This window comes from Nomascus leucogenys, chromosome 16, assembly GCF_006542625.1.
Source record: "Nomascus leucogenys isolate Asia chromosome 16, Asia_NLE_v1, whole genome shotgun sequence".
Lineage (NCBI taxonomy): Eukaryota > Metazoa > Chordata > Mammalia > Primates > Hylobatidae > Nomascus > Nomascus leucogenys.
This window is the reverse complement of record NC_044396.1, coordinates 12,842,373-12,870,067: the sequence shown is the minus strand read 5'-3', so window position 1 is coordinate 12,870,067 and position 27,695 is coordinate 12,842,373. Positions and strand designations below refer to the sequence as shown.

General features: G+C 37.6%; 1 protein-coding gene across 1 annotated transcript; it reads right to left on the bottom strand.

The window, feature by feature from the left end:
- Positions 1–3,101: 3,101 nt before the first annotated feature.
- C16H8orf37 (chromosome 16 C8orf37 homolog) lies at positions 3,102–27,421 on the bottom strand. The gene is made up of 6 exons (XM_003268328.3): positions 27,141–27,421; positions 21,785–21,872; positions 18,560–18,624; positions 17,932–17,997; positions 10,328–10,423; positions 3,102–5,926 (listed from the first exon to the last, which is right to left on the bottom strand). Exons 1-6 carry the CDS (start codon positions 27,293–27,295, stop codon positions 5,773–5,775), a joined length of 624 nt encoding a protein of 207 aa, XP_003268376.1. The 5' UTR covers positions 27,296–27,421; the 3' UTR covers positions 3,102–5,772.
- Between the last annotated feature and the right edge of the window lie 274 nt (positions 27,422–27,695).

Genomic DNA, 27,695 nt, shown 5'->3' with positions numbered 1-27,695 from the left:
CTCTGTTTAATCTCTGGCTTAACAGAAGACAGCTGGATTCTCATATTTACTGCTCATTCACTCTCTTGACATAGGTTGTTTTGGCTGAGGCCTTAGAAGAAAACTCAGCCTCATGCAGACATATAGTTGGAAAAGAGGATAATATTTTAATAGTCTTTTCAGATAACTGTGCCTATTTATCAATACTACATCAAAACTTCACAAGGAGTAGTTTCTTAAAAGTTAGCTGCAATGTAGAAACTGAAATCATATCAAATGAACTTTCAGCACGCAATTATGTTAAAATCTATTGGTCTATCTTGCATTTTAAATGTATACTTTTGTTATATCATGCATTGGTTCCTTTGGCAATACTGGTTTGCTGAATTATACAGATCTTCCAAATATTGTCACATTTCATTATATAGTATAAAAAATTGCTTGTTAATATCATCACTAGTCTTATCTGGAAAGAATTTAAATAATGGGGACACGCTCACAGCGGATACAAATATTTTGAAATTCTAATTTTCACTTAACATTCTGTCAGTTATTTTCTTGAAGGAGACTCACATTATTACTTTTCTGAATACTCATAGTTTTTGTCTGTCAGCTGTTATTTTAGGCAAAAATGGGTTCAACAAAAAAAGCAGTTCATTCAGCTCACAACTCAAGACAACTGCTCAAGTGCTTTAGTTGTACTTCCCATTTAGTTACTCAGAATATTTAAAAGACAAGTTGTTGAAGGCTAAGATAATAATTTTTACTGCCTTTATCAAGGGCATTCTTAACTGAAACTGGCTTTTTTTATGGGAGGTACACAGCATCATTGCTTTGAATGGTGCTAAGTAAGGTGCCAGCAGTGCTAGCTACCATTTCCGCCATCTGCACAAACGTCAACACAGTAAAGAAGGAAACTGATATCTTCTGACTCAAAATAGATTTGATCTTGTGGACCACCTGAAAGACCCCTGAGAGTGGAACTCACTTTGCGAACTGCTGTTGTACAAGATACTGGCTTTGAAAAATGAGTTGGATTTTGAAAGGATAAGATGAGGGAGTATATCTGAGGAACAGCAGGTAGGCAGTTTGGTTGGAGGAGAAGGAAAGCAGAGGCAGATGAAACTGAAAAGATACCGTGAAAGGCCTGAATGCCTTCATGATGACCCACTTAGGTTTAAGCCACACAGAAAGAGGCCAGCTAGGGGGAGCATCTTTTTTTTTAATAGGAAAGTTGTGGCTTCAACTTATATAAAATAAAGGTCGCCATGTGTACAGTCACTAGTTATAAAAATAATGATCGCATTGCTGCTTTCCTCATAGGGAATAAATAAAACAAACATCTTTATAAATTACTTGTTGTAAGAGTCATGCTGCACTATTACTTCAATTTAGACAGTATTCATTTTAAAAGGAAAAAGAATGAGAACAAACCATTGTGGAAGACAGTGTGGCGATTCCTCAAGGATCTAGAACCAGAAATACCATTTGACCCAGCAATCCCATTACTGGGTATATACCCAAAGGATTATAAATCATTCCACTAAAAGACACATGCACATGTATGTTTACGGCAGTACTATTCACAATAGCAAAGACTTGGAACCAACCCAAATGCCCATCGATGATAGACTGGATAAAGAAACCGTGGCATATATCCACCATGGAATACTATGCAGCCATAAAAAAGGATGAGTTCATGTCCTTTGCAGGGACATGGATGAAGCTGGAAACCATCTCAGCAAATTAACACAGGAACAGAAAACCAAACACTGCATGTTCTCACTCATAAGTGGGAGTTGAACAATGAGAACACATGGACAAAGGGAGGGGAACATTACACATTAGAGGCTGGTTGGGGGCTGGGGGGCTAGGGGAGGGATAGCATTAGGAGAAATATCTAATGTAGATGACAGGTTGATGGGTGCAGCAAACTACCATGGCACGTGTATAATTATGTAACAAACCTGCACGTAACCTGCACGTTCTGCACATGTATCCCAGAACTTAAAGTATAATAATAACAAAAGAATGAGAACATTTGTTAAGCACCTATTCTGAACCAAACACTATGCTAGTCACTTTTCATGTGTTATATGATTTAATCCTTACAACGAACTTACAAAAGTGGTATTACAATTCATATAGATAAGGTGAACGAAGCCCAAAATGTCATGTAACTTTCTAAGGGACATGACTCTGAACTGATTTTGTTATACTTCATTTGGTCATCCCTTATCTCAAGGCATTTGGGGAAAGTCAAATTTAATTATCATGTATTCGTATATATACATATCTAATGCAATCTTTTTTCTTTTTTGGTTTTTCTAGTGCATTCTTAAAATAGGACACAAAATGAGTGACAAACCCAATGAAATACAATAAGATGTGAAATCTCTACAGAGATTGCGTATTTTAAATTTTTTCTTTGCTTCAGGAACCATTTTATACAAGAGATATTGCTGATTACTGGGAGCATTAGGTTGGCTGATAGAGATTTTGTTAAAACAACAGCTGAGAAATATCAGCATTTGAAATTCATAGCTAAGATTCATCGCAATGCTTTTGGATACCTTTTTCTTTCATATTCTTAAATATCAGTAAGAAAAAGAGAGAAAGCAATTCAGATTCATAGTCTGATGACATCATATTCTCTGGCCTAAGAAAAAAAGGTACTAAGTTTACTGACATCAACAAACAGGTTCTAGGTATACACCGCCAAGTCAACATGGCCTGTTCTTCCTAAACTTGGACCTGTTCCTTTGAATACCCATGGTACTTTACACATGCATGTACACACACACTCTTTTTACACATGCATGTATACACACACACACACATCAGAGTTATGGCATACTTCTCCTCCCCAGTGCAGACAAATTATCTGTTTAACTGGATGCTTGGAAACTTTTCTGTTGACATTAAAAAATTCTTTTTTTGACTGGGCATGGTGGTTCACACCTGTAATCCCAGCACTTTGGGAGGCTGAGGTGGGAGGATCGCTTTAGCTCAGGAGTTCAAGGAAGCAGTGAGCTATGATCGCACCACTGCACTCTAGTCTGGGCAACAGACAGAGACTCTGTCTCAAAAAAATAAATCATCAAAATGATTTCAAATTAATGTCCATTCAAATGAATATTTTACTATAAAATAAAAGAAGTAAATAATACAGAGTAATTATTTATTACTTATTCATTTCTAGGCAGGATGAGGGTCTGAGAGTATAATACACTTCAAATAAACAAGTTACCTGGCTTAAAAATAGCTACTTGCTAAAGATGATAGAAAATTATTATAAATATTAAAAACAAATAGGCAAAACATCTTGAAAGTTTTATAGGCTTCGCATTTTAAAATTATAGATGATTAGAAACTATACTTTTCTTCTATACTGATACTAAAATAGTTTCATTTTCAGCTTAAATTACAACAGTTAATAATTTATCTGATTGTATATAAACATAATATTCTTTCTATATTTTAGTTTAAAATAGTACAATATTAAAAAGCTTATAAATTGCCAATAAAAATGGGAACTCACACATACATTTCTGACATTGGGGGATTATTATAATTATTATGTTATGGAATGCCAAACATAGGCAATGTATGTAAGTTTTAGGAGAGTTATAATGAAATAATAAAAGGGAAAAAAGACCAGGACAACTTTGTCCCTTCAAAGTAGAGGCAATGGAGGTTACTTTGGGAGGTGGGCGGATCACGAGGTCAGGAGATCGAGACCATCCTGGCCAACATGGTGAAACCCTGTCTCCACTAAAAATACAAAAATTCGTGGTGGCGTGCGCCTGTAATCACAGCTACTGGGGAGGCTGAGGCAGGAGAATCACTTGAACCTGCGAGGTGGAGGTTGCAGTGAGTGGAGATCGTGCCACTGCACTCCAGCCTGGCAACAGAGTGACACTCCATCTCAAAAAAAAAAAATTTTTTTTTTTTTTCAAATTAGTGATTTAGTAAATTTGCTTACTGGAATAAAAAAGAATTACACCATTATGAATAATGTGCCAAATTCTATGAGGTTCTAAATGTGTGGATCTTGTTGCTCTGCTATTTTTTTCCAGCAGTCGACTTCAATCAACATCCCCCTAGGTTTCTGACTCAATTACATGTAGATATAACTTTAGGGATATAATACATTTTTATTAAAAGATAAAATCTGTCATAATGTCTTTTTTTTTTTTTTTTTTTTTTTTTTGAGACACAGTCTCACTGTGTTGTCCAGGCTAGAGCGCAGTGGCGCGACCTTGGCTCACTACAACCTCCGCCTCCCAGGTTCAATAAATTTTCCTGCCTCAGCCTCCCGAGTAGTTGGGATTACAGGCATGCACCACCACGCCCAGCTAATTTTTGTATTTTTAGTAGAGATGGTGTTTTATCATGTTGGCCAGGCTGGTCTTGAACTCCTGACCTCAGCTGATCTGCCTGCCTCAGCCTCCCAAAGTGCTGGGATTACAGGCGTGAGCCACCATGTTTAGTCTGTCATAGTATCCTTAATACCAAAGTGTGAGGATTGGAATGATCTATTCTGTTGCAATGCTAGACTTACTACAGTAAATTTTACAAGCATGTAAATGTGTCATGGCTAAGAAAAGGATTCTAATGATCAGATCTTCCTCCCTTCAGTAGGGTGGCTGGAATAAATTTAGCATAAGACTAAGAAGATTATAACTTTGTTTCAATTATTCCCTTTCAGTGTGCTCTGTATCGCACATTTGAACTATACAGTACATATGTAGCAGGGAGTTTGTGGCAGATTGGAAAGCTCCCAAAATCTCTCAATGGAGTTGGGAGCTAGAAATTTTGAGGGACCTGATTTCCTGAATGTGCTGCTATTGTAGGGCTCCTCAGATCTCAGTGATGTCAGGAAGGAGCCCAATAGGTTACCTGTTGGTTCAGTTATGCTTTACTTGTCTTTTCACTTACTCAAGTAATAAATGATATGTCAACCTGATCCTACCAGAGAAGTCCCCAGGCTGCCTGAAAAATTCTATTACTTGCTGTTTACTTCACTTGATGGAGTTTTAGGCATTAAAGGATAGAAAGTACTTGGAAAATCCAACAATAACCTGTATGCATTAGGATTTTTGTGATTTTGGGTGCATCAAACTCTTTTTATATATTATTGGGTAATCAAAATAGAAAATAACTTTTGATAGTTAAATGAACAAAAGAGGGAAAAATAAGCTAAAACTAGTAACATATATTTAAAATTGTGCATAACATTGCTTTGAGTTGATGAGGTAAGATCAGCTATGAGGCAGTGTTTTTGCAAAATACCTGTAACTACTTCTGAACACCCTTCAGTCAGCCACTGATCACCTGGTTTCTGCTATGTCTAAATTATGATCTTTGGCAACAACAGATCTGACTGGAGGAAGTGTTGTAGACACCCCTAAATGACCTCTTTGCCCTGGCCGACTTTATCCACTTTAACTGCTACAAGTTGGGGAATGTTTTGCTAAACGTATTAGCAATCAATATTGCAGCTGCTAATGAAAAACTAGATATTTGTATGGAACTCCATAATCAAACCTCTATTAAACAGAAGACAGATTAGTAAAGAATGTAGATGCCTGTTACTAAGTGAAACATCCATATATCAGGAATAATTCCAAAGTGTTATAATACATTATCTTCCTTAGTCCATTTGGTCTTCAAAAATGTATGTAGTTGTATCAGTAAAATTGTATTGCTAGGGACTATTGTCTAAACATGATGATGATTCATGGAGACCACTCTCATGGATGCATCTGTCCGAATGTGCAGTCTGCATTCTTAATGTTTACCACACACCCAGCGAAGCTGATGATCTGTCTGAAGGTCAGTCACTTCTTCAATAGTTCTCCAGCTACACTGGCAGGCATATGCCCGTGTTCCTTTCTTCTTTATCAACTTTGCTTTTAATTTGTGGAATTCTGGCATGTTGTTCCTATTAGTAAAACAGGAAAGTTTTATCACAGTGGCTTTGTTCAGTGCTTAATGATTCAAAAAAAAAAAAAAAGGTCATTGCTTTCTTTTCTTCTCTTTTTTTGTATTTAGGAGTCTCATTGTTACTCCGGCTGGAGTGCGGCAGCACAATCATGGCTCACTGCAGCCTTGACCTCCCAGGCTTCCCCTCAGCCTTCCAAGTAGCTGAGACCACAGGCATGTGCCACTATGCCCGGCTTAAAAAATTTTTTTTTGTAGAGATGAGGTCTCAGTATGTTGTCCAGGTTGATCTCAAACTCCTGGGCTCAAGTGATACACCCACCTCAGCCTCCCAAAGTGCTGAGACTGCAGGCATGAACCATGGTGCCCAGCCTATTTTCTTATCTTCCCAGTATCTGAACACTAAACAACCTAGATCCCCTCACACTAACATTAGAAGATATGCTTCAGTGTTCTCTTTCTGATGGTATTTCTTTGATAATCTGTACTTTTTATGGCAATCCTCTAGGCCAGATTATTGACTGTTGTAGAACACAATAACCTAAAGGGCTGAAGAATTACAAACGTCCTATCAGAGATGAAATAATATGAAAATAGGGTGGAAAGGATGGTGGTTCATCTCCTAACTCGGATACTCACCTATGCCGTATTTTAAAAGCCTGCAATATGGCAAGTTGAGAGAACATTAGAGGCATAAATGTCATAGGTTTCTGATGAATTAATTATAGAAAATTTTCATTAGCTTCAATGATCTGTTTACTCATACTATCAGCAACAAAAATGTCTATCCTGAAATAAATATTAATAATGTTGAAATAATTAAATCAACAAGTAGGGCCATCGTAAAAATGATAACCACTGGATTTCATACTGTTATAAAAAAGACTACAGAAGTTAAGTTTAATTAAAAAATCAATTATGATTTCATGATAATCCATGTAATGAGTTCACATAAACATTGCATGGCAAAGAAAAGTGGAAAAAATTTTTAAAAAAGATGAAAAAATACAAAGTGAAAGGACGAAATACAGTATGAATACCAGAAAAAGAGATATGGTACCTAATCATTGCTTGTGGATATCACTGCAACAGAAGGCAGGCTACAAAGTGCCCTCTGGTGGTCAATGGGCACTACATTCAGTATTAAACTATACAAAATTCAGGCACAATTTAGAAGGCTAGAACCTCACAAAACCTGAGAGATTTTCCAAGCCAACTGTCTGACTTCAGGAAACAGACTGACCAGCTTCGTTTAGCTAAACGACTTAGCTAAGGGAAGAAAAATCTAAATTTTAACAGAAAGAAAAAAAACCCACCAAAACTAAGTTGCTGAGGAAAAATGTCCTTTATTTGATCTGCAAAATATTTTGAAAACTTAACATTTGATACTTGACTGAATCCTTAGAGATTTTAGGATTAGGAATCATGAATAGACAGGGATCTAATTATGACATTTCAAATGCTTTTTAAAATGCACATATCTTAAAAGCTTAGAGAAAAATCATTCCATTCCTTAAAGAAAACACGATTTAATAGAAAAATAAAAGCATTTTCTTCAGCTATTGTGGCAAGGTGGTCAGTAAGTATAGCTGACACTTCTTTTAGAATGTTCTAAAACTTGCTTGGGTGTGGTGGGTCATGCCTGTAATCCCTGCACTTTGGGGAGCCAAGGTGGGTGGACCACTTGAGCTCAGGAGTTCGAGACCAGCATGGGCAACATGGTGAGACCCCACCTCTACAAAATTAGCTGTGTGTGGTAGTGTGCACCTGTATTCCTAGCTACTCGAGAGGCTGAGGCTGGAGGATCCTTTGAATCTGGGAAGTGGAGGTTGCAGTGAGCTGAAATTGCAGTACTATACTCTAGCCTGGGCAATAGGGATTGCAAGATTGGCTCAAAAAAAAAAAAAAGTTCTAAAACTTCTCAAAGCTAGGATACATTTACTTCTCTCATCTGTAAAATAGGACAATAAAACAACTGCGCAGCATTCCACTGTGCAACATTTAACTTGTCTTTGGTCACTGTCCACGTCTGGTTTCCTCAGGGATTATTCCACAGCCTCCTCCACTCCCTTATTTTCAGCAGATCACATCTTCATTCTCAAAACCAGGTCGCCAGGTATGAAAGCCTTCAATTTCCTGGCAAGCTCACCCTGAACACATCAGTACCTTGCTGGCTTCCTCTCAGTCATAGAGGTCTTCCTTTTCCTATCCAAGCCTCACCTCCCATCAGTGCTCTTGACCCTATTGTCTCTATGACCTTGCTGCTCACATGCTTGTCCCCACCCATGTCTCCCTTCCCCTGGGTTCCTCTCATCTTATGAGCCCAGTATCTAAGAGTGTCATAGACTAGGTGCTGAATAATGTCTACTGGTAAACACCAATATATTGTACAAAATAAATCTATCAATGATTTATATCCTGATGGTGGAGACAGCCTTATTCTTTAGCTGTTCCATTCTCTTATCTCCCAAACATATTCCTAAGTGTCTTGAGAACTGAGACAGTATTTTCTACTGATTTAAATAATGACTACTTGTTTATTTTTAATAGTATAATAAATCCTCTAGCTGTAACTGTTTTATCTAAAAGTACATATATTTTTTAAACCAACTGGTGTTCTTGATGACTCTGAGATGCTGCAAGTTCCTCAAGTACCGACTAGGTTATCCATAGTTTACTTTATGCCTGTGTTCACCACTGTCTTGATGTTACAGGCATTTTATTATCCTATGATAGTTTTATAAAAATTCATGCTTCATCTTGGTGACATATGGGGATTATTAACCACTTATTAGATTAACTAGTAGATAGTAAATAGCAGAGGGTTTAGAAAAGTCAGAAAAGGAAAAGTCAACCTGTAATTAAAAGCCAACTTTTCCACTTATGGGGTAAAAAGTGGGTTAAGCCTAAAAGTATGGGTTCCTAACCTCAGATTTTGGGAGTACATTAGGCTTTATTTGGGCTGGAAACTGTAAACTTTTTCAAGTTATAATTTTTCCATGTATTTTTATATTTGAATTGTGTGTATGTGTATGAGCGGCATTCAAAGCTTTCATAAGATTTTCAAAGTGGTTCTTGATGTGAAACAGTTTAAAAACTATTAAATTAGGGTATACTCATATATTTACCCAAGAATGGCTGCCAAAAGAGGCATAGGGGAAAGTCTCTTACCCTTTTCTTTATGCTATTGAAAAGTGCTGCAATATTACACTGTATTAATTTTTAGCTTTAAATTTTTATTTGAAAATGTCAATGTAAAGTTCAAATATATTTTTATAACTTGTAACACCTTAAAGATATTAGGTATTCTGTAAGTGTATAAGAATGTACAAATTATATAAATATGAGCAAGACATTATCTCAGCCACAAGGAGAAAGGTAGTCATACACTAACCTAAGAGCTTCAGTTTTATATTACAGTATATAATAGGTCCAAAGCGCCGTGAATACACAGGAAGGGAAGAGTTTTCTTCCAGTTGAGAGAGTGGTGAAAGAATCATGGAAGACATGTGATGAATTATACTCTGAAGGACAGGTAGGGTTTAGGTAGATAAAATGGTGGGAAGGCATCCTAGGAGGTAAAGAGGTTGTACAAAGTCAGAGGGAATGGGAGCCTTGAGTACTCTGATGTGGCTAAAATCTTGCAAAGCTGAAATATACATTGTGGGAAGACAAAGCTGGATGATAGATGGATGGGAGCTGGATTATGGAGGGTCGTGAATGCCATGCTAAGGAATTTGGACATTTTTCTGTAAGTGGAAGGGTGTTGAGCAGGAGGACCGTATACTCTGAGCTATGCTTTAATTCTGAACAAGGGAAGGATAGTCTGAAAGAAGAGACTGTAGGCAGAAAAACCAGTGAGGAGGTTACTTCTGTATTCTTGCTCAGAAGTAACATGTCCTTATCTAGGCTGACAGCAGGCAGATGGAGAGGAGGAGATGGATGACAGAAACGCAGTCATGCATTGCTTATGCTTTGTTAGGCAATTCCATCATTGCGGGAATATTACAGAGTGAATTTACACAAACCTAGATGGTATAGCCTACCACACACCTAGGCTATATGGTATAGGCTACTGTTCCAAGGCTACAAACCTCTACAGCATGTTACTGTTTATACCAGCATCACCACAAACATGTGCAATGCATTGCTGTATAATATTACAAAGGTTATGATGTCACTAGGTGATAGGAATTTTTCAACTCCATTATAATCTTATGGAACCACCATGTATACATATATGCAGTCCATTGTTGACTGAAGCATCATAATGCAGCACATGACTATATTGAAGAGGTGAAGCCCACAAGATCTGGCCGAATCCACCCAGAGAGAATATATCAAAATAAGAAATATAAAGTACTTGGTACTTTTTTCAGAGTGAAGTTCTTTAGCAACATACCTGAAAAACAGATAATCACATGATTCGTCCCACATACAGTCATCGTAGCTGACTACCAAGAAATCACAGGCTATACAACGCAGATGGTCACATGCTCTGTTCAGAGAAAAAAAATTGTATATTAAAGATTATTGGTATCTTTAAATGTGAAAACATGGTGATTTATTTATAGGATACACCACATATTACAGATTACTGAATAAACAACAGAAAAGTACAGATTAATCTGATTATCAATCTTTATAGTAAAGCATTATTTACAGTCTAAACCTTAAGGTTAAATTTTTGCACAAACCTACCTATTTTACTACGATCTTGTACACTGAACTTACACATATATTACATAGATATGAAAGAAAATAGATTTGTAGATCTTTTAATTCCATGGTTTTCAAATTACGTCTGAGGGAGATCTTCATATAAGCTAACTCCTTTAAATGCTCCCCTTCCTACTGAAATTTTCAGGAATATCTCTACCAAAGAATATGTCACATGACATTGAAATGAATCTGTTTTTCAGATAAGCTGCTTAAGCGCTGGGAAAAGACTGTATTTGTTTGCTTCCTCACAACTTGGCATAATGCATTCATTCACTCACTTAAAAATATTTATCTGTCTTCATAGAGCTTCCATTGTAGTGAGAGAAGAAATAAACAATGCTCATGATAACTAAACTATATACTAACCTGGAGGGGTATCTGAAGCAAAGTGCACACTAACATATATAGCATGATCCTATTTTTGTAAAAACGACCCCCACAAAAAATTCCTATATAGGTGGCTAGAAGTTTATAAGAACATGGAGCAAAATGGCCGGGCACGGTGGCTCATGCCTGTAATCCAGCACTTTGGGAGGCCGAGGCGGGCGGATCACGAGGTCAGGAGATCGAGACCATCCTGGCTAACACGGTGAAACCCCGTCTCTACTAAAAAAACAAAAAAATTAGCTGGGCGTGGTGGTGGGCGCCTGTAGTTCCAGCTACTCAGGAGGCTGAGGCAGGAGAATGGTGTGAACCTGGGAGGCGGTGGTTGCAGTGAGCCGAGATCGCACCACTGCACTCCAGCCTGGGCGACAGAGCGAGACTCCGTCTCAAAAAAAAAAGAACATGGAGCAAAATGTAGAAAGTTATATACTACACAGTAACCCTGGTTGCATCAGGCGTGGTTGAATAAAGGGAAGGAAGGGAGATTATTATCTTTTTCTTTATACATGTTTCAATTTTGTTTTTATTCTTTCATTAAGCACATAATACTTCTGTAATGAAAAAATAAAACAAACTCATCAGATTTTTTTTCATTTATTTCCCTTCAAAGTTCAGATACACTAATTTCAAAACTGCAAATACTTTTGGCCTGAAAGTTTCTTTGAGAATAAACGCTTTGTATTTCTAAAAATACTATTAACCATAACAATAATGAAACATTTACAACCTATACAAGTTTCATAGGCAAGTCCATATTTTCTTTCAAACTGTTAGCAATTTATGAAGTTGCATTTCTATATTTGGAAATTCAACAACTACATTTGTACACATTTGAACTCAGACTTCGAATGTACAAGTCAGGAAATGCAAAATGATGGTTCCCAAAGCTACTATGATCTGCTTTCTTATGCATATATAGTTTATTACATGATTGCACAGAGTGTTAACTTTAATGCCTTAATACATATGTGCAATTTGGCTGAATTATTGTTGTTATGGGAACTATAATTCAGAATTTCCTGACATTTTGTATGTGTAAAATCTCAACCATAATGTTAAATACAGCTTTTTAATTTAATTTACAATTTAGTAGTTTATTCAAATCTATTCACACCACCACATTTTCCTACAAACACTGTCCTTTGAGAAACATAAGACTAACTTGCAGCTAAGAAATCATTCCACTGCTACGATTTACTCTATTAGATCATAATTAGTACCAGTCTATGGAATAATCCAGTCTTGCAAGTTGTTTAAAAAATAATTGAGAGTAAAATTCGATTGGCTTGAAAATGCCTTCATTTTATCTGTAGTACTTATTACTGCCACCATGCTTCCTACTACTATTCTCTCCCCTTTTCCACCAACAAGTGAAAGACAAATCTTTTTCTAAAATCTAAAGTCATTCAGCATTACCTCAAGCCAGAGTTATATCTAGAAATCAAACAGTGCAAATAGGCAGGATAGATTCAACTTCCTTTATGCCCTGGCCATGTAAATCAGTACTCTTTTCAGGGCTGAAATATATTTCTCTTTCATAACTATGTACATAAAAGCATATCTAATATAAAGTCATGACTCCAGTGAAAGACAAACTGTCAGGTCTTTCCCTCTAAAATGTAGAGGGAATCACACATAAGATGTCACCAAGAGCTTTGTTCTTTTGCCCAGCTAAAAGTAGAATTCACTATTTTAAAGATGTTTATGACAGGAATGCCCCAAATCCAACCCAATATAATCTTCTGCCCAGACACTGTGGTTCTCTGTTAAATCCTATCAGATCTACACAATGGGACTACAGAAACTTGATGTTTGGACAGTTTGAAGATAACAGCAGTTCCAACAGGAACATCAGCTAAGATTCTTCCCATATTACATGGCTTTCTGCTAAGTGGTATAATAGAAAGCATAATGGATTAGGAATCAAGTAACCAATTTGAATCCTTGCTTCGTAATAATTGATATGACCTTGAGCAAGGCACCTTATTTGGGAGTCATTCTTAACAACTTTCTTTCTTACCTTCCTTAGTCAATCACTGAATTCTGTCAATTCTATATTCTAAATATTTCAAATTTGACCTTTTCCCTATAGCCATTGCTACCACGCAGGTCACAGCTCCCATCTTCTCTTTCCTGGACCACTCTAACTACTGCCCGTTGACTAGTCTTCCTGTGTCCTTTCCTGTCTTGCCCCTCCAACTCCCAAGCCATTTTCTGCATAGCAGCCAACATGACTTTTTTAAGAAACACAAATCTGGCCCATTGCACACAGGACATACTTTTTCCAAAATCCTCCAAAGGATTACAGGACCCTAAGCCAAATGTCCCTCCACTCTCTCTCCAGCCCAATCAGTGGCCATTCTTTCCCTACTCATGATGCTCCAGCATGGCCAGATACTCTCTGTTCCTTCCACCAGAGGAACACCCCCAGCTCCTCCCCTTCTCAGGGAGCTTCTAAACATGTGTGTGCTCTGGCTCCCATGGTCACCTCTCTTAGTCTAACTCCTACTCATTTTTCATATTGTGATTTGATTATCTGCTCAGAGAAGTATTCCCTGACCCTTCATATTAGTTAGAGTGTCTATTATCTATGCTTATAGTATCCCATACTTTCCCTTTATGTCACATATCAAGTGGAAAATAAATACTTATTTGTGGAATAATCTATTTAAAGCCTATCTCCTCATCTAGACTGAAAGCTCATTGAAGACAGGAGGTGTCCATTTATTTGTTCACCAAAATTTGTTCATTTAATCCTTAGGACTTAATATGTGTTTGATGAATTTAACACAAGTACCTCAATCTCTTCATTTATAAAATGGAGGTAAAAATTCTTGATCAGCATCTTGGGTTTTTCTCTTGTGGAGCAGGTAAGTCAATATGCATATATAAAAAGTGCTCTGGACAGTATAAAGTACTTCACACATAAAATTTGCATATGCAGATGAACACATGTGTTTATCTTTCTATGGGTACAAATTCTGTGTCATGAAAGGGGCAACTAATAAAAAATCTGTGAATACATTTACCTGCGCATATATATGCAACTGGTATCTCTTCTTACAGCTGTGCAGGAGGTAGAAATCAGGTATAATTGATTTCGGCATCCCACTTGGACTAATAGTCTGTGATAGGAGCCTCGAGCTATGAAAACAGGCTGTTCTTTGGTTTACTGAAATTCCATCTAGCATAGATTTTGTCTGTGCTAGAACTAAATCAAAGTACACACAAAGTATTTCATATATAAGAAAATCTTAATGAAATGTTTTTTAGAAGTAAACCAGAATGTCTTTTTTTAAAAGATCATTTGTAAAAACAGAAGGCACCTATAAGTATATGTATTTCCTGAGATAAAATGGAAAACTAGTAGTAGAATAAAGATTCTTATCCCTGAGATATAACATAACAAGAAAGCAGGACTAATGGATGAGAAAGACACCTTAATTAGAAGCCAGTGTGCCTGCAGTACCTAGCTGTCTTTTGCACCATAGTCATAGTTTTCATGTATTATTTCATTTAATCCTCAGAGTATCTCCATGAAATATGTTTAGTTTTTAAGAGTGAGGAAACAGGTTTTAGAAGATAACATCCCTTCTTAAGGCTTCAGAGCCTGTAAGTGGCAGAGTGAGGCTTTGAACTCAGGCATTCTGTCATCAGAGCCCTTCCATTTCATGCCACAGGAGTAATCATTTGCTTCTTTGTTCCTCCCTGGCCAGTGTTTTGCCTTTTATTGATAAGCTAGCACAGGGTTTAGGACATGAGCATTCAATGGATTTAAAAAATGGAAAAAATTCAAATAGAAAAATCAATCTGCAGTATGTGAATTAAACAGATAAGGCAGCAGGAGACATGCATTAGAAGGGAGTGTTGTTCCAGATAGGGAATAAATGTAAATATACTCAGACACAGAAAAACGTAAGTGGAAAGTACAGAATGACAAGCGTCCAAGTGGAAGTGGAATATCTGACCCAGGCTTTAATTGGAGCTGAAGGAACTAAAGGGAGAAGAGGAACAACAAGGATAACAATTTGGTAAAGCAAATAGTGAGTTTAGAGTTAATGTGAGACAAATGGCAACTCTCACTTCCCTTCTGAATAGAGGAGAGGCACTCAAAATAATATTTTAGGGATATTATCTTGAATGCTATATGTGGGTGATACTAGAAAAGATGGAAGTGGATGATAACTGGGAAACTGCTGCTGTGGTTCATGGGTGACTTGACAGATGCCTGGAATAGAGGAGGCATGGCTCTGACAATGACAGAGATGAGTCCCAACTGAGTTGAGACAGGTAATTTAGGATTGATAGCAACAACACTAAATTCACCTCTACAGGCAGTTTGTATCTCTAATTTTTTTGTACAGAGAGTCCTTGACACATAATGGTTCAATTACTATTAATTCTTCTTTATAGCTCTAACAGTAGGTAACATTCCAGTGGATTTATATTAGCCTGTTGGCTGCCTGGTGTTCCCATATAAGGCTTCTCCAGACTCCTAATTTCACTTTCGTCCTATAGCCCTACCTTCTGGGCATCGTTCTTGGATGTAGGCTGGCACCACCACAACCCTCCAACGTTTTTTTTTAACTCCCACTTCTATTATTCAATACAATTAATTTGCCACAGTGATGTTTTGGTCAATGATGGGCCACATATACAACAGTGGTCCTATAGAATTATAACGGAGCTGAAAAATTCCTACTCCTAGTTACATCATAGCTGTCCTATATAGCACAATGCTTACTCATGTGTTTGTGGTGATGCTGATGTAAACAAACCTACTGAGCTGCCAGTTGTATAAAAGTAGTGCATACAATTATGTATAGTACATAATACTTGATAATGATAATAAACTATGTTACTAGTTCATGCTTTTACTATGCTATACTTTGAATCATTATTTGAGAATGTACTCCTTCTACTTATTAAAAAAAGTTAACTGTAAAACAGCCTCAGGCAGGTCCTTCAGGAGGTATTTCAGAAGAAGGTACTGTTATTATGAGATGGCAGCCCCATGCGTGTTGTACCCCCACAACAAAGACCTTCTAGTGGGGCAAGATGTGGAGGTGCAGGACAGTGATATGGATGATCCAGACCCTGTATAGGCCCAGGCTAATGTGAGTGTTGTGTCTTCACTTCTAACAAAAAAGTTTAAAAAGTAAAAAACAGGGACAGGCGCAGTGGCTCACGCCTGTAATCCCAGCACTCTGGGAGGCCGAGGTGGACGGATCATGAGGTCAGGAGATGGAGACCATCCTGGCTAACATGGTGAAACCCCGTCTCTACTAAAAATACAAAAAATTAGCCAGGTGTGGTGGCGGGCGCCTGTAGTCCCAGCTACTCGGGAGGCTGAGGCAGGAGAATGGCGTGAATCTGGGAGGCAGAGCTTGCAGTGCGCCGAGATTGCGCCACTGCACTCCAGCCTGGGCGACAGCGAGACTCCGTCTCAAAAAAAAAAAAAAGTAAAAAACAATGAAACAATAGAAAAAAACTTATAGAATAAGGATACAAAGAAAGAAAATATTTTAATATAGCTGTACAATGTTTGTGTTTTAAATTGTTATTAAAAAAGAATCAAAAGATAAAAAAATTAAAGTTTATAAATGAAAAGTTTCAGTAAGCTAAGGTTAATATTATTAAAGACTTTTAAAAGTAAACTTAGTGTAGCCTAAGCTACAGTGTTCATAAAGTCTATACTAGTGTAATGTCCTAGGCTTTCACAGTCACTCACCACTCACTCACTCACTCACTCAGAGCAACTTCCAGTCCTGCAAGCTCCGTCCATGCTAAGTGCCCTATACAGCTGTACCATTTGAAAAATCTTTTACAAGGTATTTTTGCTGTACCTTTTTAATATTTAGATACACAAATATTTACCATTGTGTTACCACTGCCTACAGTATTCAGTGCAGTTACATGCTACACAGGTTTTGTAGCCTAGTAGTATGTAGTAGGCTAGTATACCACCTAGCCTGGGTCTGTAGTAGGCTATATCATCTAGGTTTGTGTAAGTACACTCTATGATGTTTGTACATGAGGAAGTCACCTAATGACATATTTCTCAGAATGTATTCTTGTTGGTGACATTTGACTATGTAACAGTTATCCCTCCAGAAATGTGGTCAACATGCAATCATATAACTTAGGCCATTCTTTCTTAAAAAATTAACAGAAAATAAGTGTTTTAGAAATAACTAGATAAAAGTATTTTAATAAAGTAAGCTAGGTAAGTAGGCCTCTGCCAAAAATAGAACCAAAAGCAGCAGGAGAGTAGGGTTTGTTTAAAGCCAAACTGTTTGCCCGTATTATGAAAATGCCAATGGAATGTGCTAGGACTATGGGGCTAATATGGGTTTGGGGTAGGTGGCATCATGACTATAAGACTGCCCAGAAAGAGGTACTGAGTGAGAAAGCGGAGGTAGGAAGGGCAGGGAAGAGACAAAAAACATAAAGTTTTTGTTTTTGAAATATGTGAACATGTAAAATCAAGCAACTACGCCTGAGAATGTTTTGGGTAATGCAGACCTGTAGCTTTGCATGCTAACTGGCTAAGGCAGTGTGGGTAAGGCATCACGTATCTGCATGGCCACTTTGCTTCCACTGCCTGGAAGGAAGTTCATTCTCCTGTGTCCTGTGGAAACAAAGCTGGGACTGGAGTGATCCAGGCATTTCAAGTGGGGCTTAGAAAAGGGCATAAAATGAATAATACGTACCTAACATCACAGCTTTCAATAGCTATCTCCCAAGAATAAAAAACAAAGAATTCTTAGATTAGCTAATAAAAATACCTCTCCTTATAAAACAGATTGATGCGAAGATGATAAGAACTACATTTTAACAACAGGGCAACCATTTGGAAAAAACCTAGTAAGAAAGCATAATACATTTCTGACAACCTACCTCCATGAAATATTTGTTCCAATCCCACATGGAATAGAGCTTCCACCAAGGTACACCGGACTGCAACTAGATGTGTTCAACAGATGCAAAAATATGAAGTTATAACAAAACATAGGAGAAGTTAATTTGGCCATGTTAAAAAAATTTTTGGTTTTATTGACTTTACGTTCTTGTAATCAAATTGCCTATTTTCCCTAGCAAGCCAACCATTTCAAAGAAGAGATATTTATTGTAGAATCACTGCTTTATTGGATATAACCTGTACATTCAGGAACACTCAAGGAGTTAAAACGAGTAAAAGAAAAATGTGTTTGCCAAATAATGTAAGGGACAAAGTAAATACCGAAGAATATAACAGAACATTAATTTTGAGAAACTGTTCACACTTTTTTTAAATGGCAGAAAATTATTTACAATAGCAATAGTCCCCCATTTAATTTCCTTTACACAAAGGGGGTCACAGACCATAAGAACACTGAAGATATTGCTATTGGTCTTTCTCCTGAAGGCCAACCAATGCTTTGTTGTTCAATGTCACTGCTGTTTAAATGGTAACAAAATCTCCTAGACTATGCTCATAGTGTTTGCTCAATAGTGTGTATAATTCACCAAAGCAATCTCAACTTACCTTTTACCAAGGCCTTGAATGGAAGCTCTGACAGATGTGTTACCTGAAGATTTAGATTTTAATTTCTGTTAAAAAACCAAAACAATAAAAGGCCATGAGTAACTTAGAAAACTGTAACATGAAAACTAACATTCCTCATAAGAAGAATATTTTCTAAATAACTTAAATACAAATTTTGATGGCATCATTTTTAAGTTTCTGAAATAAAAACAATGATCAAAACCTTTTAAAGGCAAAAGGGAAGTAGAATTCCCTAAGGAATGTGCAAATTACTCTACTAACTTTTAGGCTAGGAAACTGATATATTGCCATTATTAGCATGCTAAGATTTAGAGTCACTTTATAACTCTTCAGTTAATATTACAGTTCAATGATTTAATATGAAGGAACTGCTATTTAAAACTTCATTCTAGAAAAATTCAGTTGAGGAGGAAAAAAACCTCAGACTCATTTTTAAAGGCTGTGAATGTGCGTCATATGAACTAAAATTAAACTAACCAAGCTCCTGTGTAACTTCAGGAATATTAATTTTGATCAAATGGAATGGTATCAACCAATAAATGTTCAAGGAAAATGTAGAACTACCTAGTCACAACCATACAGTAGTTCCTACATGGTTACATAATATCATCATCATTAGCAAGCATTTATTAAGTGTTAACTGGTATATGGTACCAAACAACATAAACCAACCACACACTAGGACCACCGCCAAGGAGAGGAAGTGAGATGGAGAAAAGGCAATTTAAACTATGCAGAGACGTGCCTTCATTTTACATAGTGGGTGAGGAAATTTAATAGAGGCAAAATACTGTTTTACTATGTCTCTCAACTCTTATTTGATGTTAAGCAGAAATGGAAAAAAGTTTGGTACATGTCTGAAAAATAATAATATGCATGAATCTTTCTGTTTGGGGAGCATGTCTCATGTGCCATCCAGACTCATGCTTATGACTCTAAGCTGGCACACTCTGAGGTTTGTTGTTGGTTCCTGGGCTTTCTTGTGTGGGTCTGGGAACAGTTCAGAAATGCAACAGAATGGGAGAGCAGGAGGTGCGGTGAGGCAGTAGTATTTTCAGGGCATAATATAGCCTCTAATGACAACGTCGGCATAGACCATCTGTTTATCGATGTTTCTTTTGTTAATACATGTTTTATTTCCCAATAAATGTTTTACTTAGACCTGCTGTCTCCTTTGAAGGTTGGAAAACTGGACATAATACATAACTAAAAAAGGAAAAGATCATGCTTAAAAATTTATTTCTTCATAATTGTAAGAGCTACTTTTATTTCAAATTAGTGTATCTTAAAGCCAAACCAGAGAAGTACTTATCTTCTTCTGAAACACCTTAACTGAAAAGATAGCGCCTCATATACAGATATGCACCCTATTAGTACTTAATAAATAATGAATTGCTCAGATGATTAATGAAGAGCAACAAAATGATGTAATTTTTTTCTACCATTAATTAGTACTACTAATTGGCATTACTATTCAGTGCTTACGCACTTACTTGGTACTTAGGAAGTATTCTGTTTGCAGGGTACAGGTGACCCTTGAACAACATGGGTTTCAACTGCACAAGTCCACTTATATGTGGAATTTTTCCAATCAAACAAGGATCAAAAATACAGTATTTGTGGCATGTGAAACCCCACATACAGAGGGCCAACTTTTCATATAGGTGGGTTCTGTAAGGCTGACTGTGGAACTTGACTATGTATGGATTTTGGTATATGTGGGGGTCCTGGAACCAATCCCCTGAGTATACCAAGGAATGACTGTATTTAATATTGCTATTGTGTTTACATATTATTCAACTTGGCATCTGCTTATTAATTTACTTCAGGTGAATTGAAAAAGTTTAATTTTCTAAAATCTATACTAGTCATTTGATTTTTAGTCTGGGTGACAAAAATATAAGTGGTCCCTATCCATATTCTTACCACAACCATTACCTAGGTATTTTCAGTCCACTGTTTTGCTTTTATCTTCCCTATCCTTTAAAAAACAAAACTCTGGTACTATAGTTATTTCTTAAATTTTTTTGTGATCTTTGTAAATTAGACTTCTATTTTTGTACCTTTCTTTTAAATCTAACAGATAATGCTTGAAACACACCGTACTGATAAAAATTAAAATACATAAATTCTCATATACTGCCCAGTATGAAAAATGTTAAGTGGTAAAGTCACTTTGGAAAACAATTTGGCAATGGGTAGAAAAGTTGAAGATGAGCACACTTTATGACCTAGGAATTCCTCTTCTAGCTTTATACACCCTACAGAAACTTCTGTATATGGGTAAAAGAAGCCATGTAAAGATATCTAATGAAGGCGTAATCACTGGTTTTCCCTGTGTACATGTTAAAATTTGTATGCCTTTTCTCTGATTAAAAAAAAGGTATCTGATGAAGCATTATTTGTAATAGCAAACAACTGAGCACCCTCTAAATGTCCATCATCAGGGAAGTGGATAAACTGTGGCAGAGTTATACAATGGACTACTGTACACAGTTATAATTGTTTATGGTTATGTACATATGTAATAAAAGTATAAATGTATGGATGGAAAGGATAAATGGTTATCTTTGGGAAGGAAGGCAATAGAGTAGGATTTAGAGAGGTCTTAAACTATATCTTTAATTTGTACTTCTTTTTTTTTAAAAAAAGGTCCAGTAAAGCATATATGGCAAAACATTAATATATGTTTAATATGGGTGGCTGTCATGGTATGTTCAGTATATAGGTTGCTGTTATATTATTTTGTGAACTTTTTATGCAACTAAAATAGACACATAAACATTTAAAAAACTGAAATATCAACAATTTAGTCATTGCTTCATGGGATAAGAGCAACGGCATTGCATGTGAGGTGCTAAGCACGTTCGTATAATGAAAGCTGTTCGTTTTTGGCCTTTTAGAAAAGTGTCCTCGGAGACTACAAATAAATACAAGTGACCAGCTTGATGTGTGAGTTGACTTCTATGCTAATAGCTTTTCTAATTTGTTATTCTTACTGAGAAATGCACAGGGAAACACATACTGAGAGTTTCTAATATTTTACTGCCTCTACAGCTCTTTAAGTGTAATAATTTCTTGAAGTAATTGTATTTCTCAGAATTCAAAAGATAATGAGTAGCTACTTGCGTTGTCTTTAAGACTATTCTAAGCATGTCTTGAAATAATGACAGAATTACTACATATTTATAACACTTGACTTACAGAGGGTTTTTTGTCCAAGTTGGGCTCTTCAAATATTTCATTAATAAGACTGTCAAGATCATCTTCTTTTTTAAATGTTTCCATTGATCTGAAAAGAAAACATACACAAAGAAAACTTACCTGAGGTTTATGAGCAGATAAAGCTAGTATCAGAAGAGTTTTGCTTAAAGTCCATTATTAAAGCTGATAATATAAAGATAAAAGTGATTTTAATTTTTTTCACTGTGGATATAGTCTAAGTTTGTTGAGACAAAGATATACTTTATCAGGTACAAATTCACATATGTTCTCTACTATTACATACTTGATATTACATACTTCAGACATTTACAGCTATACACATTATATTCAAGAGAAAGCTGGGTATGTACTTATCTAAATTACATAAAGCATGTATTTAATACGAAATATGTACAATAAGCAGAACCTGATACTATAAACAAAGATAATTTTAACGAGTCTTCCTGACTTTTCCCCTAAAGGTTGCATTGTAAGTCAACCATATCTCTTTACTAGAGGGGCCAAAGGTCATGTAATCAAATGACCACCCCCACCCCCAAAAAAGGTGCTATTTGTTAGACAGAATATCTCAACTACTCAACTACCTCTACCTTCTGCAGGCAAAGCCATCAGTGGATTATTAATACAAACCACTACTGCACAGAACTTCTATTTAATAGCTGATGCTAAATAGCTAATAGCTAAATAGTATTTGCTGAATACTTACTATAACCCAGGCATTGTCCTTAGTCTTTACATGAGTATATCTTTATTTAACCCCAGTTTTATAGATGAAGAAAAGGCACTGAGAGATTCAAAAATCTGTTCAAGGTCATATAAATAGTGGGAGAAAAGGCTTGGAATTGAATCTAGGGCAGTCCGTGCACTTAATACTATACAAGATTAACTTTGTTTAGCGTTTATATGAAGTAGATGCTGTACATCAACTTTATAACTTCATTATTTGTTTTAGAAGACAAGTTTTTTAGTCAAACTCTCTAATTTCAGAAATGTATTTACTCTGACAATTTTTAACATAGGCCTTCTTCATTACATCTTGGAGTAAAATAATGTAACCTGATATAAGAAAAGCAAGAGACGGCTGCCTACTACCTAATGGTTGATTCTGTCTCCAGGCTTAGCCTCTTCAGTTGTACTGTAACTTTTACCCTTAATGTCTTTCACTGTATACTGGTTTCTTCCTTTGACTTAGAAGTATGCTCAAGGCTTGCTTCTTCAAAGAGACACTTCAAAAAACCCCTCTCTTGAAGCTGCCACCCTTTCTTACTCACTACTGAAGAATAGTCTATATCCACAATTTCTACTTCCTTACAAGTAGACTAGATTTAGAATCAGTTGGGTGCTAATCCTAGATGGGGGTTTCTCAGCCTTGGAATTATGGACATTTTGGGTCAGATAATTCTCTGGGGTATGTATGTGGGGGCAGGAGACTGTTGTATATTGCAGGATGTTTTACAGCATCTACCCACTAGATGCTATTAAATAATAGCACACCCTTCTCCAGGTGCGACAATAAAAAATGTCTCCAGACATTGCCAAATGCCCCTTGGGTGGCAAAATCATCACCAGTCTAGAGGTACTGACCTAATTTAAATTATTTAATCTCTCTGAAACTCAAATATTTTATCTATAAAAATGATATCTAGATGACTATTTAAAATTTCTTTCAGGTATAATATTCTACTTCTGGCTTCTAATCCCTCAAATATAGTGAAACTCTTCTCTCGAAGGTTTCCACTGCCCAAATCACTACAATATAATGGTGGTTCTCAGTTCCAATCCTCTTTAATCTTTCAGAAGCATCTGACACTGTTGGGTACCAATTCCTTATATTTCTTTTTCGATAAGAGGTTGCTAAGATATCCTCTTAAAATTCTCTCCTTTGGCTTTCAGGACATACTTTCCGGGTTCTCCTCCCTTATGCAATTTCACAATTTCAAGAATCAGATGCATCCAAACTCTACCAACCTAATCAGTATCGTTACAGATCCAAATTACCAGCTTACCTAAGATTCTGGTCTGTTCTTAGATCACACAATTTCACAATGCCTACACTTGCCTATGCTTTGCTATAGTAATAACAATAAAGTCAACATTTCATTGAGAACTCATAATTTTAAAAGACTGTATAAGACTTTTTTTGGTCTTTTGATGTGATAATAATCTCAATCAAATGTTAATAAGCTTTTACTGGTTCCCTTTCTGACTCTATTTCTGACATTCTAATCTTTTAAAGATATAGTTTCTGCTGAAAATAAAACATATATTCAAAATAAAATATAAACACTTAAACCTATAATTAAATGTGAGAGGTATTATATAGAAAGCTTAAATCTAGATCTACTATGTCCTTGGGATTTAGCAATATGACTTTAGGCAAGTAACTAAGCATTGATTTGGTCAGTGAAATGGGGATAATAGTATTCACCGCATGGGGTTGTGAAGATTAAATGAAATAACATATATAAAGCACTTAGCATACAGAAAGAGCTCAATAAATGTTGGCTGTTATTATAGCTATCATCTAGAAAGCTATATTATCTTTAAATATTCCCATCTGTATCATCCTGAACAACTTTATTCCTATTGCAGTTCTTCTCAACCCACATCTTTTTTTATTTTTTAACGAATCACATTATTTCTTTTTATCATTTTGAACACTCCAACAAATTGCATGTTTTGACCTCTTACATTAGCAGTTGTTCCTGGTATCCAGATGTAGCATGGTCATTTATAGTATTATTTGCAAAGCTATCATTTTAAGAGGTAATATCAGTATTTTAACTCTTATAAAGATACAGGTTACACTGCTATACAATTAGTAGGTAATCTCCTGTTAATAAATTCAAACATAAATTGCTTCCTAGCTTTTAAGTATCAATTTTGGCTCAAGGAAAAATTTTAATGTAACATTATAAAACAGGTTGGGACTATATTTGGTATAAGGTTTAGGCCCTTTGTTGCTGTTTTTTGTACAATTTACAACTACATTGCCAGATGAAAAGTTTTAATATAAATGACAACAGTACTGTTTCACTACGGCTTTTATGTTACTTAGTACTAAAAAAATCTAATGTATTAAGGTGAGCTGAGGTACTAGAAACATTATGGATGAATTTTAGTAGAGCAAGAACAGGCATGACACAACGCATGGTTGGAGAAGATCCACATAAATAGTCCTTTCCATTTTGAGCAGCTTGCTTCAATACATCCTGCCCCTCCGCATGCTAGTTCTCCTAAGATGAACAGCTCTGAAAAGCTCCTTGATAGACTGACTCTATCCCCTAGAAGGACAAACGAAAAGTACTAAAGAAATTGCAAAGCAACACTGTTGTGGAATAGGGATGGTCGATGTGCTAATAGATACACAAGGAATTCCAGTATACAAGATAATAAAAGTTAATGAGAGTGATATTTACAACATCCAGCCAAATGAGTGTTAGCCCATTCATAGTAATTACAGTTGTCTCTAATTTTTGTTTTAAAATGCTGCTCAGAACTCAACTGATTTTTAGAAATTTTGTTTATGTACTCCTTTAGAATTTTTTCGATGCTTTTATCTTCGCCGAGTGAATTTTTATAAATAAATGTCACTGACCGGGCACGGTGGCTCACGCCTGTAATCCCAGCACTTTGGGAGGCCGAGGCGGGTGGATCACGAGGTCAGGAGATCGAGACCATCCTGGCTAACACGGTGAAACCCCGTCTCTACCAGAAATACAAAAAATTAGCCAGGCGTGGTGGCGGGCGCTTGTAGTCTCAGCTACTCGGGAGGCTGAGGCAGGAGAACGGCGTGAACCTGGGAGGCGGAGCTTGCAGTGAGCTGAGATGGGCCACTGCACTCCAGCCTGGGCGACAGAGCGAGACTCCGTCTCAAAACAAATAAAAATAAAAATAAATAAATGTCACTGGAGGTAAGCCAGGTGAACTGGATAGTAACAGAGTTGGATAATACTTTGGGAAATCACACATACACACACCAAAAAACCAAAACCAAACCAAAGATGCAGCAAAAAAATTAACGGAGATGACGTTCTTAGACTGATCCAAAGTTGCCTCCGTGTAATTTCACAAGGGTTTCCAAAATATTCTAGGCAAGAGGCAATTTCCAAAAGATTCTAGCAAGAGTTACTGAAGGACAATATTTCTATGCAAACATTTTGTTTTGTTTTTTTTTTGAGGGGTTGTGCGGGAAATGAGGAAGTGAAGGAAATCCTATTATTTAATAATTACATGGAGGAAAAACGACTGGTAAATTTGAAAGGTAGTTTTTAGATCAAAACCCAAAATACTTAAGAAATGTCCTTAAATTTCCATATGTATGTCTGGCACCCTTAACTAGGGGGCCATGGAGAGAAGGAAGGTAGACGGTTTAATGTTCACAATAATTAACCCTTTTGTCATGAATCTAATCTCATCTTAACTCCCTGAGTTAAAAAAATAAAACAAACTGAGTCAGGTGCGATGGCTCACAACTGTAATCCTAGCACTTAGGGGAGGCAGAGGCGGGAGGACAGCTTGAACTCAGGAGGACAGCTTGAACTCAGGAGGACAGCTTGAACTCAGGAGTTCAAGACCAGCCTGGCCAACACAGAGAGACTCTGTCTCTACAGAAAATACAAATTAACCGGGCGTGGTGGCTCGTGCCTGTAATCCCAGCTAGGGTAGGCCAAGGTGGGAGGATCTTTGAACCGGGGAGTTGGAGGCTGCTGTGAGCTACGATCGCGCCACTGCACTCCAGCCTGGGCGACAGAGCGAGACTCCATCTCAAAAAATAAACAACAAAACTGAGCTAAAGACAGAAATAGGATTGGCCTGGGGAGTGGGGTCTGAGGCAATGGGATGAGGTTGTCTAACAGGACACCTCACAGGGAGATGAGAATCGCTTGGCCACACAGAGGCAAAATCTGGCCGAGGTCACCACAGCCCTCTCGGGGTTAAGAACGGGCGCCTAGAAAGAGCAAGACTCCGTCTCAAAAAAAAAAAAAAAAAAAAGAACGGGGCGCCTGAGGGGTATCCCGGTCCCCGACTAGAACCTCCTAGGCGCTGGCAGCCAGAAACAGGGTGAAGGAGATTGGCGCGGGCTGCAGGCTCTGCTGGCGGGGCGGGGCCAGCCCTGGGGCGGAGTCTGCGCTGAGTGAAGAGATGCCAGAATCCGCGTAGAGGGTCGAGCAATGCGCTGCCGTGGAGGGTAGGGCGCTGAGGGTCTGAACCCTGATGCAAGGAGGGGCTGGAGGTCGCGGGCACGTTTCTTTTGGGTTGGGCGGCGGAGGGGCAGCTCTAGGACCTGGAGCAGGGCTTTACCAGAACAGTCCACCCCTCCCGCCCCGTTAACCTGAGATTCTCTTTCGCCTCGGCTTGGTTCCGGTCGCTACTGTGGGTGCCGCCGCCGCAACCTTTGGGCTGCTCGACCATGCCCCGTCTTAGAAGGTCAGGTGTGCAAAACTTGGACTCGACTTCATCCAAGAGCGCGTCCAGCTCCTCCGCCATCTTGAATCGCCTGGCCTTTTCCCCTCCAATCGCCGAGGCTCCGGTGGTTTCCAGGGGTAACGCGGGGAGCCGGCGGGTTCCCACCCCGTTAGGCGTCCCCGCGCATGCGCACCGCTTCCCGTGGCAACCGGGCGCCCACGAGGGCTCGCGGCAGAGAACGCTGTGGGTTCGTGAGGGGTGGGCGCATGCAGGGACAGAGTTCGGAGCTGTCTCTGCCCTGTGTCTGTGTGACTTGGGATGCTTTGCATTTCTTCCTTTCGGCTTGTCTGGCGTGGTTCCTCCCGTCTCCCCCTCCCGGGCCCACGTTGTAACCACAAACACGCTTTCTCGCCCCTTCATTCTCTCCTCTCCCGTTTGGGTCCCTGTTGTGTTTCAGCCGTTTGTAAATTCCTGAAATCTG

Excerpts from the sequence above, each read along its gene's own strand:
- C16H8orf37 (XM_003268328.3), bottom strand. The coding sequence starts at position 27,295 with ATGGCGGAGGAGCTGGACGCGCTCTTGGATGAAGTCGAGTCCAAGTTT. Across the intron at positions 18,625-21,784 it reads ACTTGGACAAAAAACCCTCT|AAATTAAAATCTAAATCTTC; the intron begins GTAAGTCAAGTG and ends GTTTTTTAACAG. Across the intron at positions 10,424-17,931 it reads GGAACAAATATTTCATGGAG|AGCATGTGACCATCTGCGTT; the intron begins GTAGGTTGTCAG and ends TTCTCTGAACAG.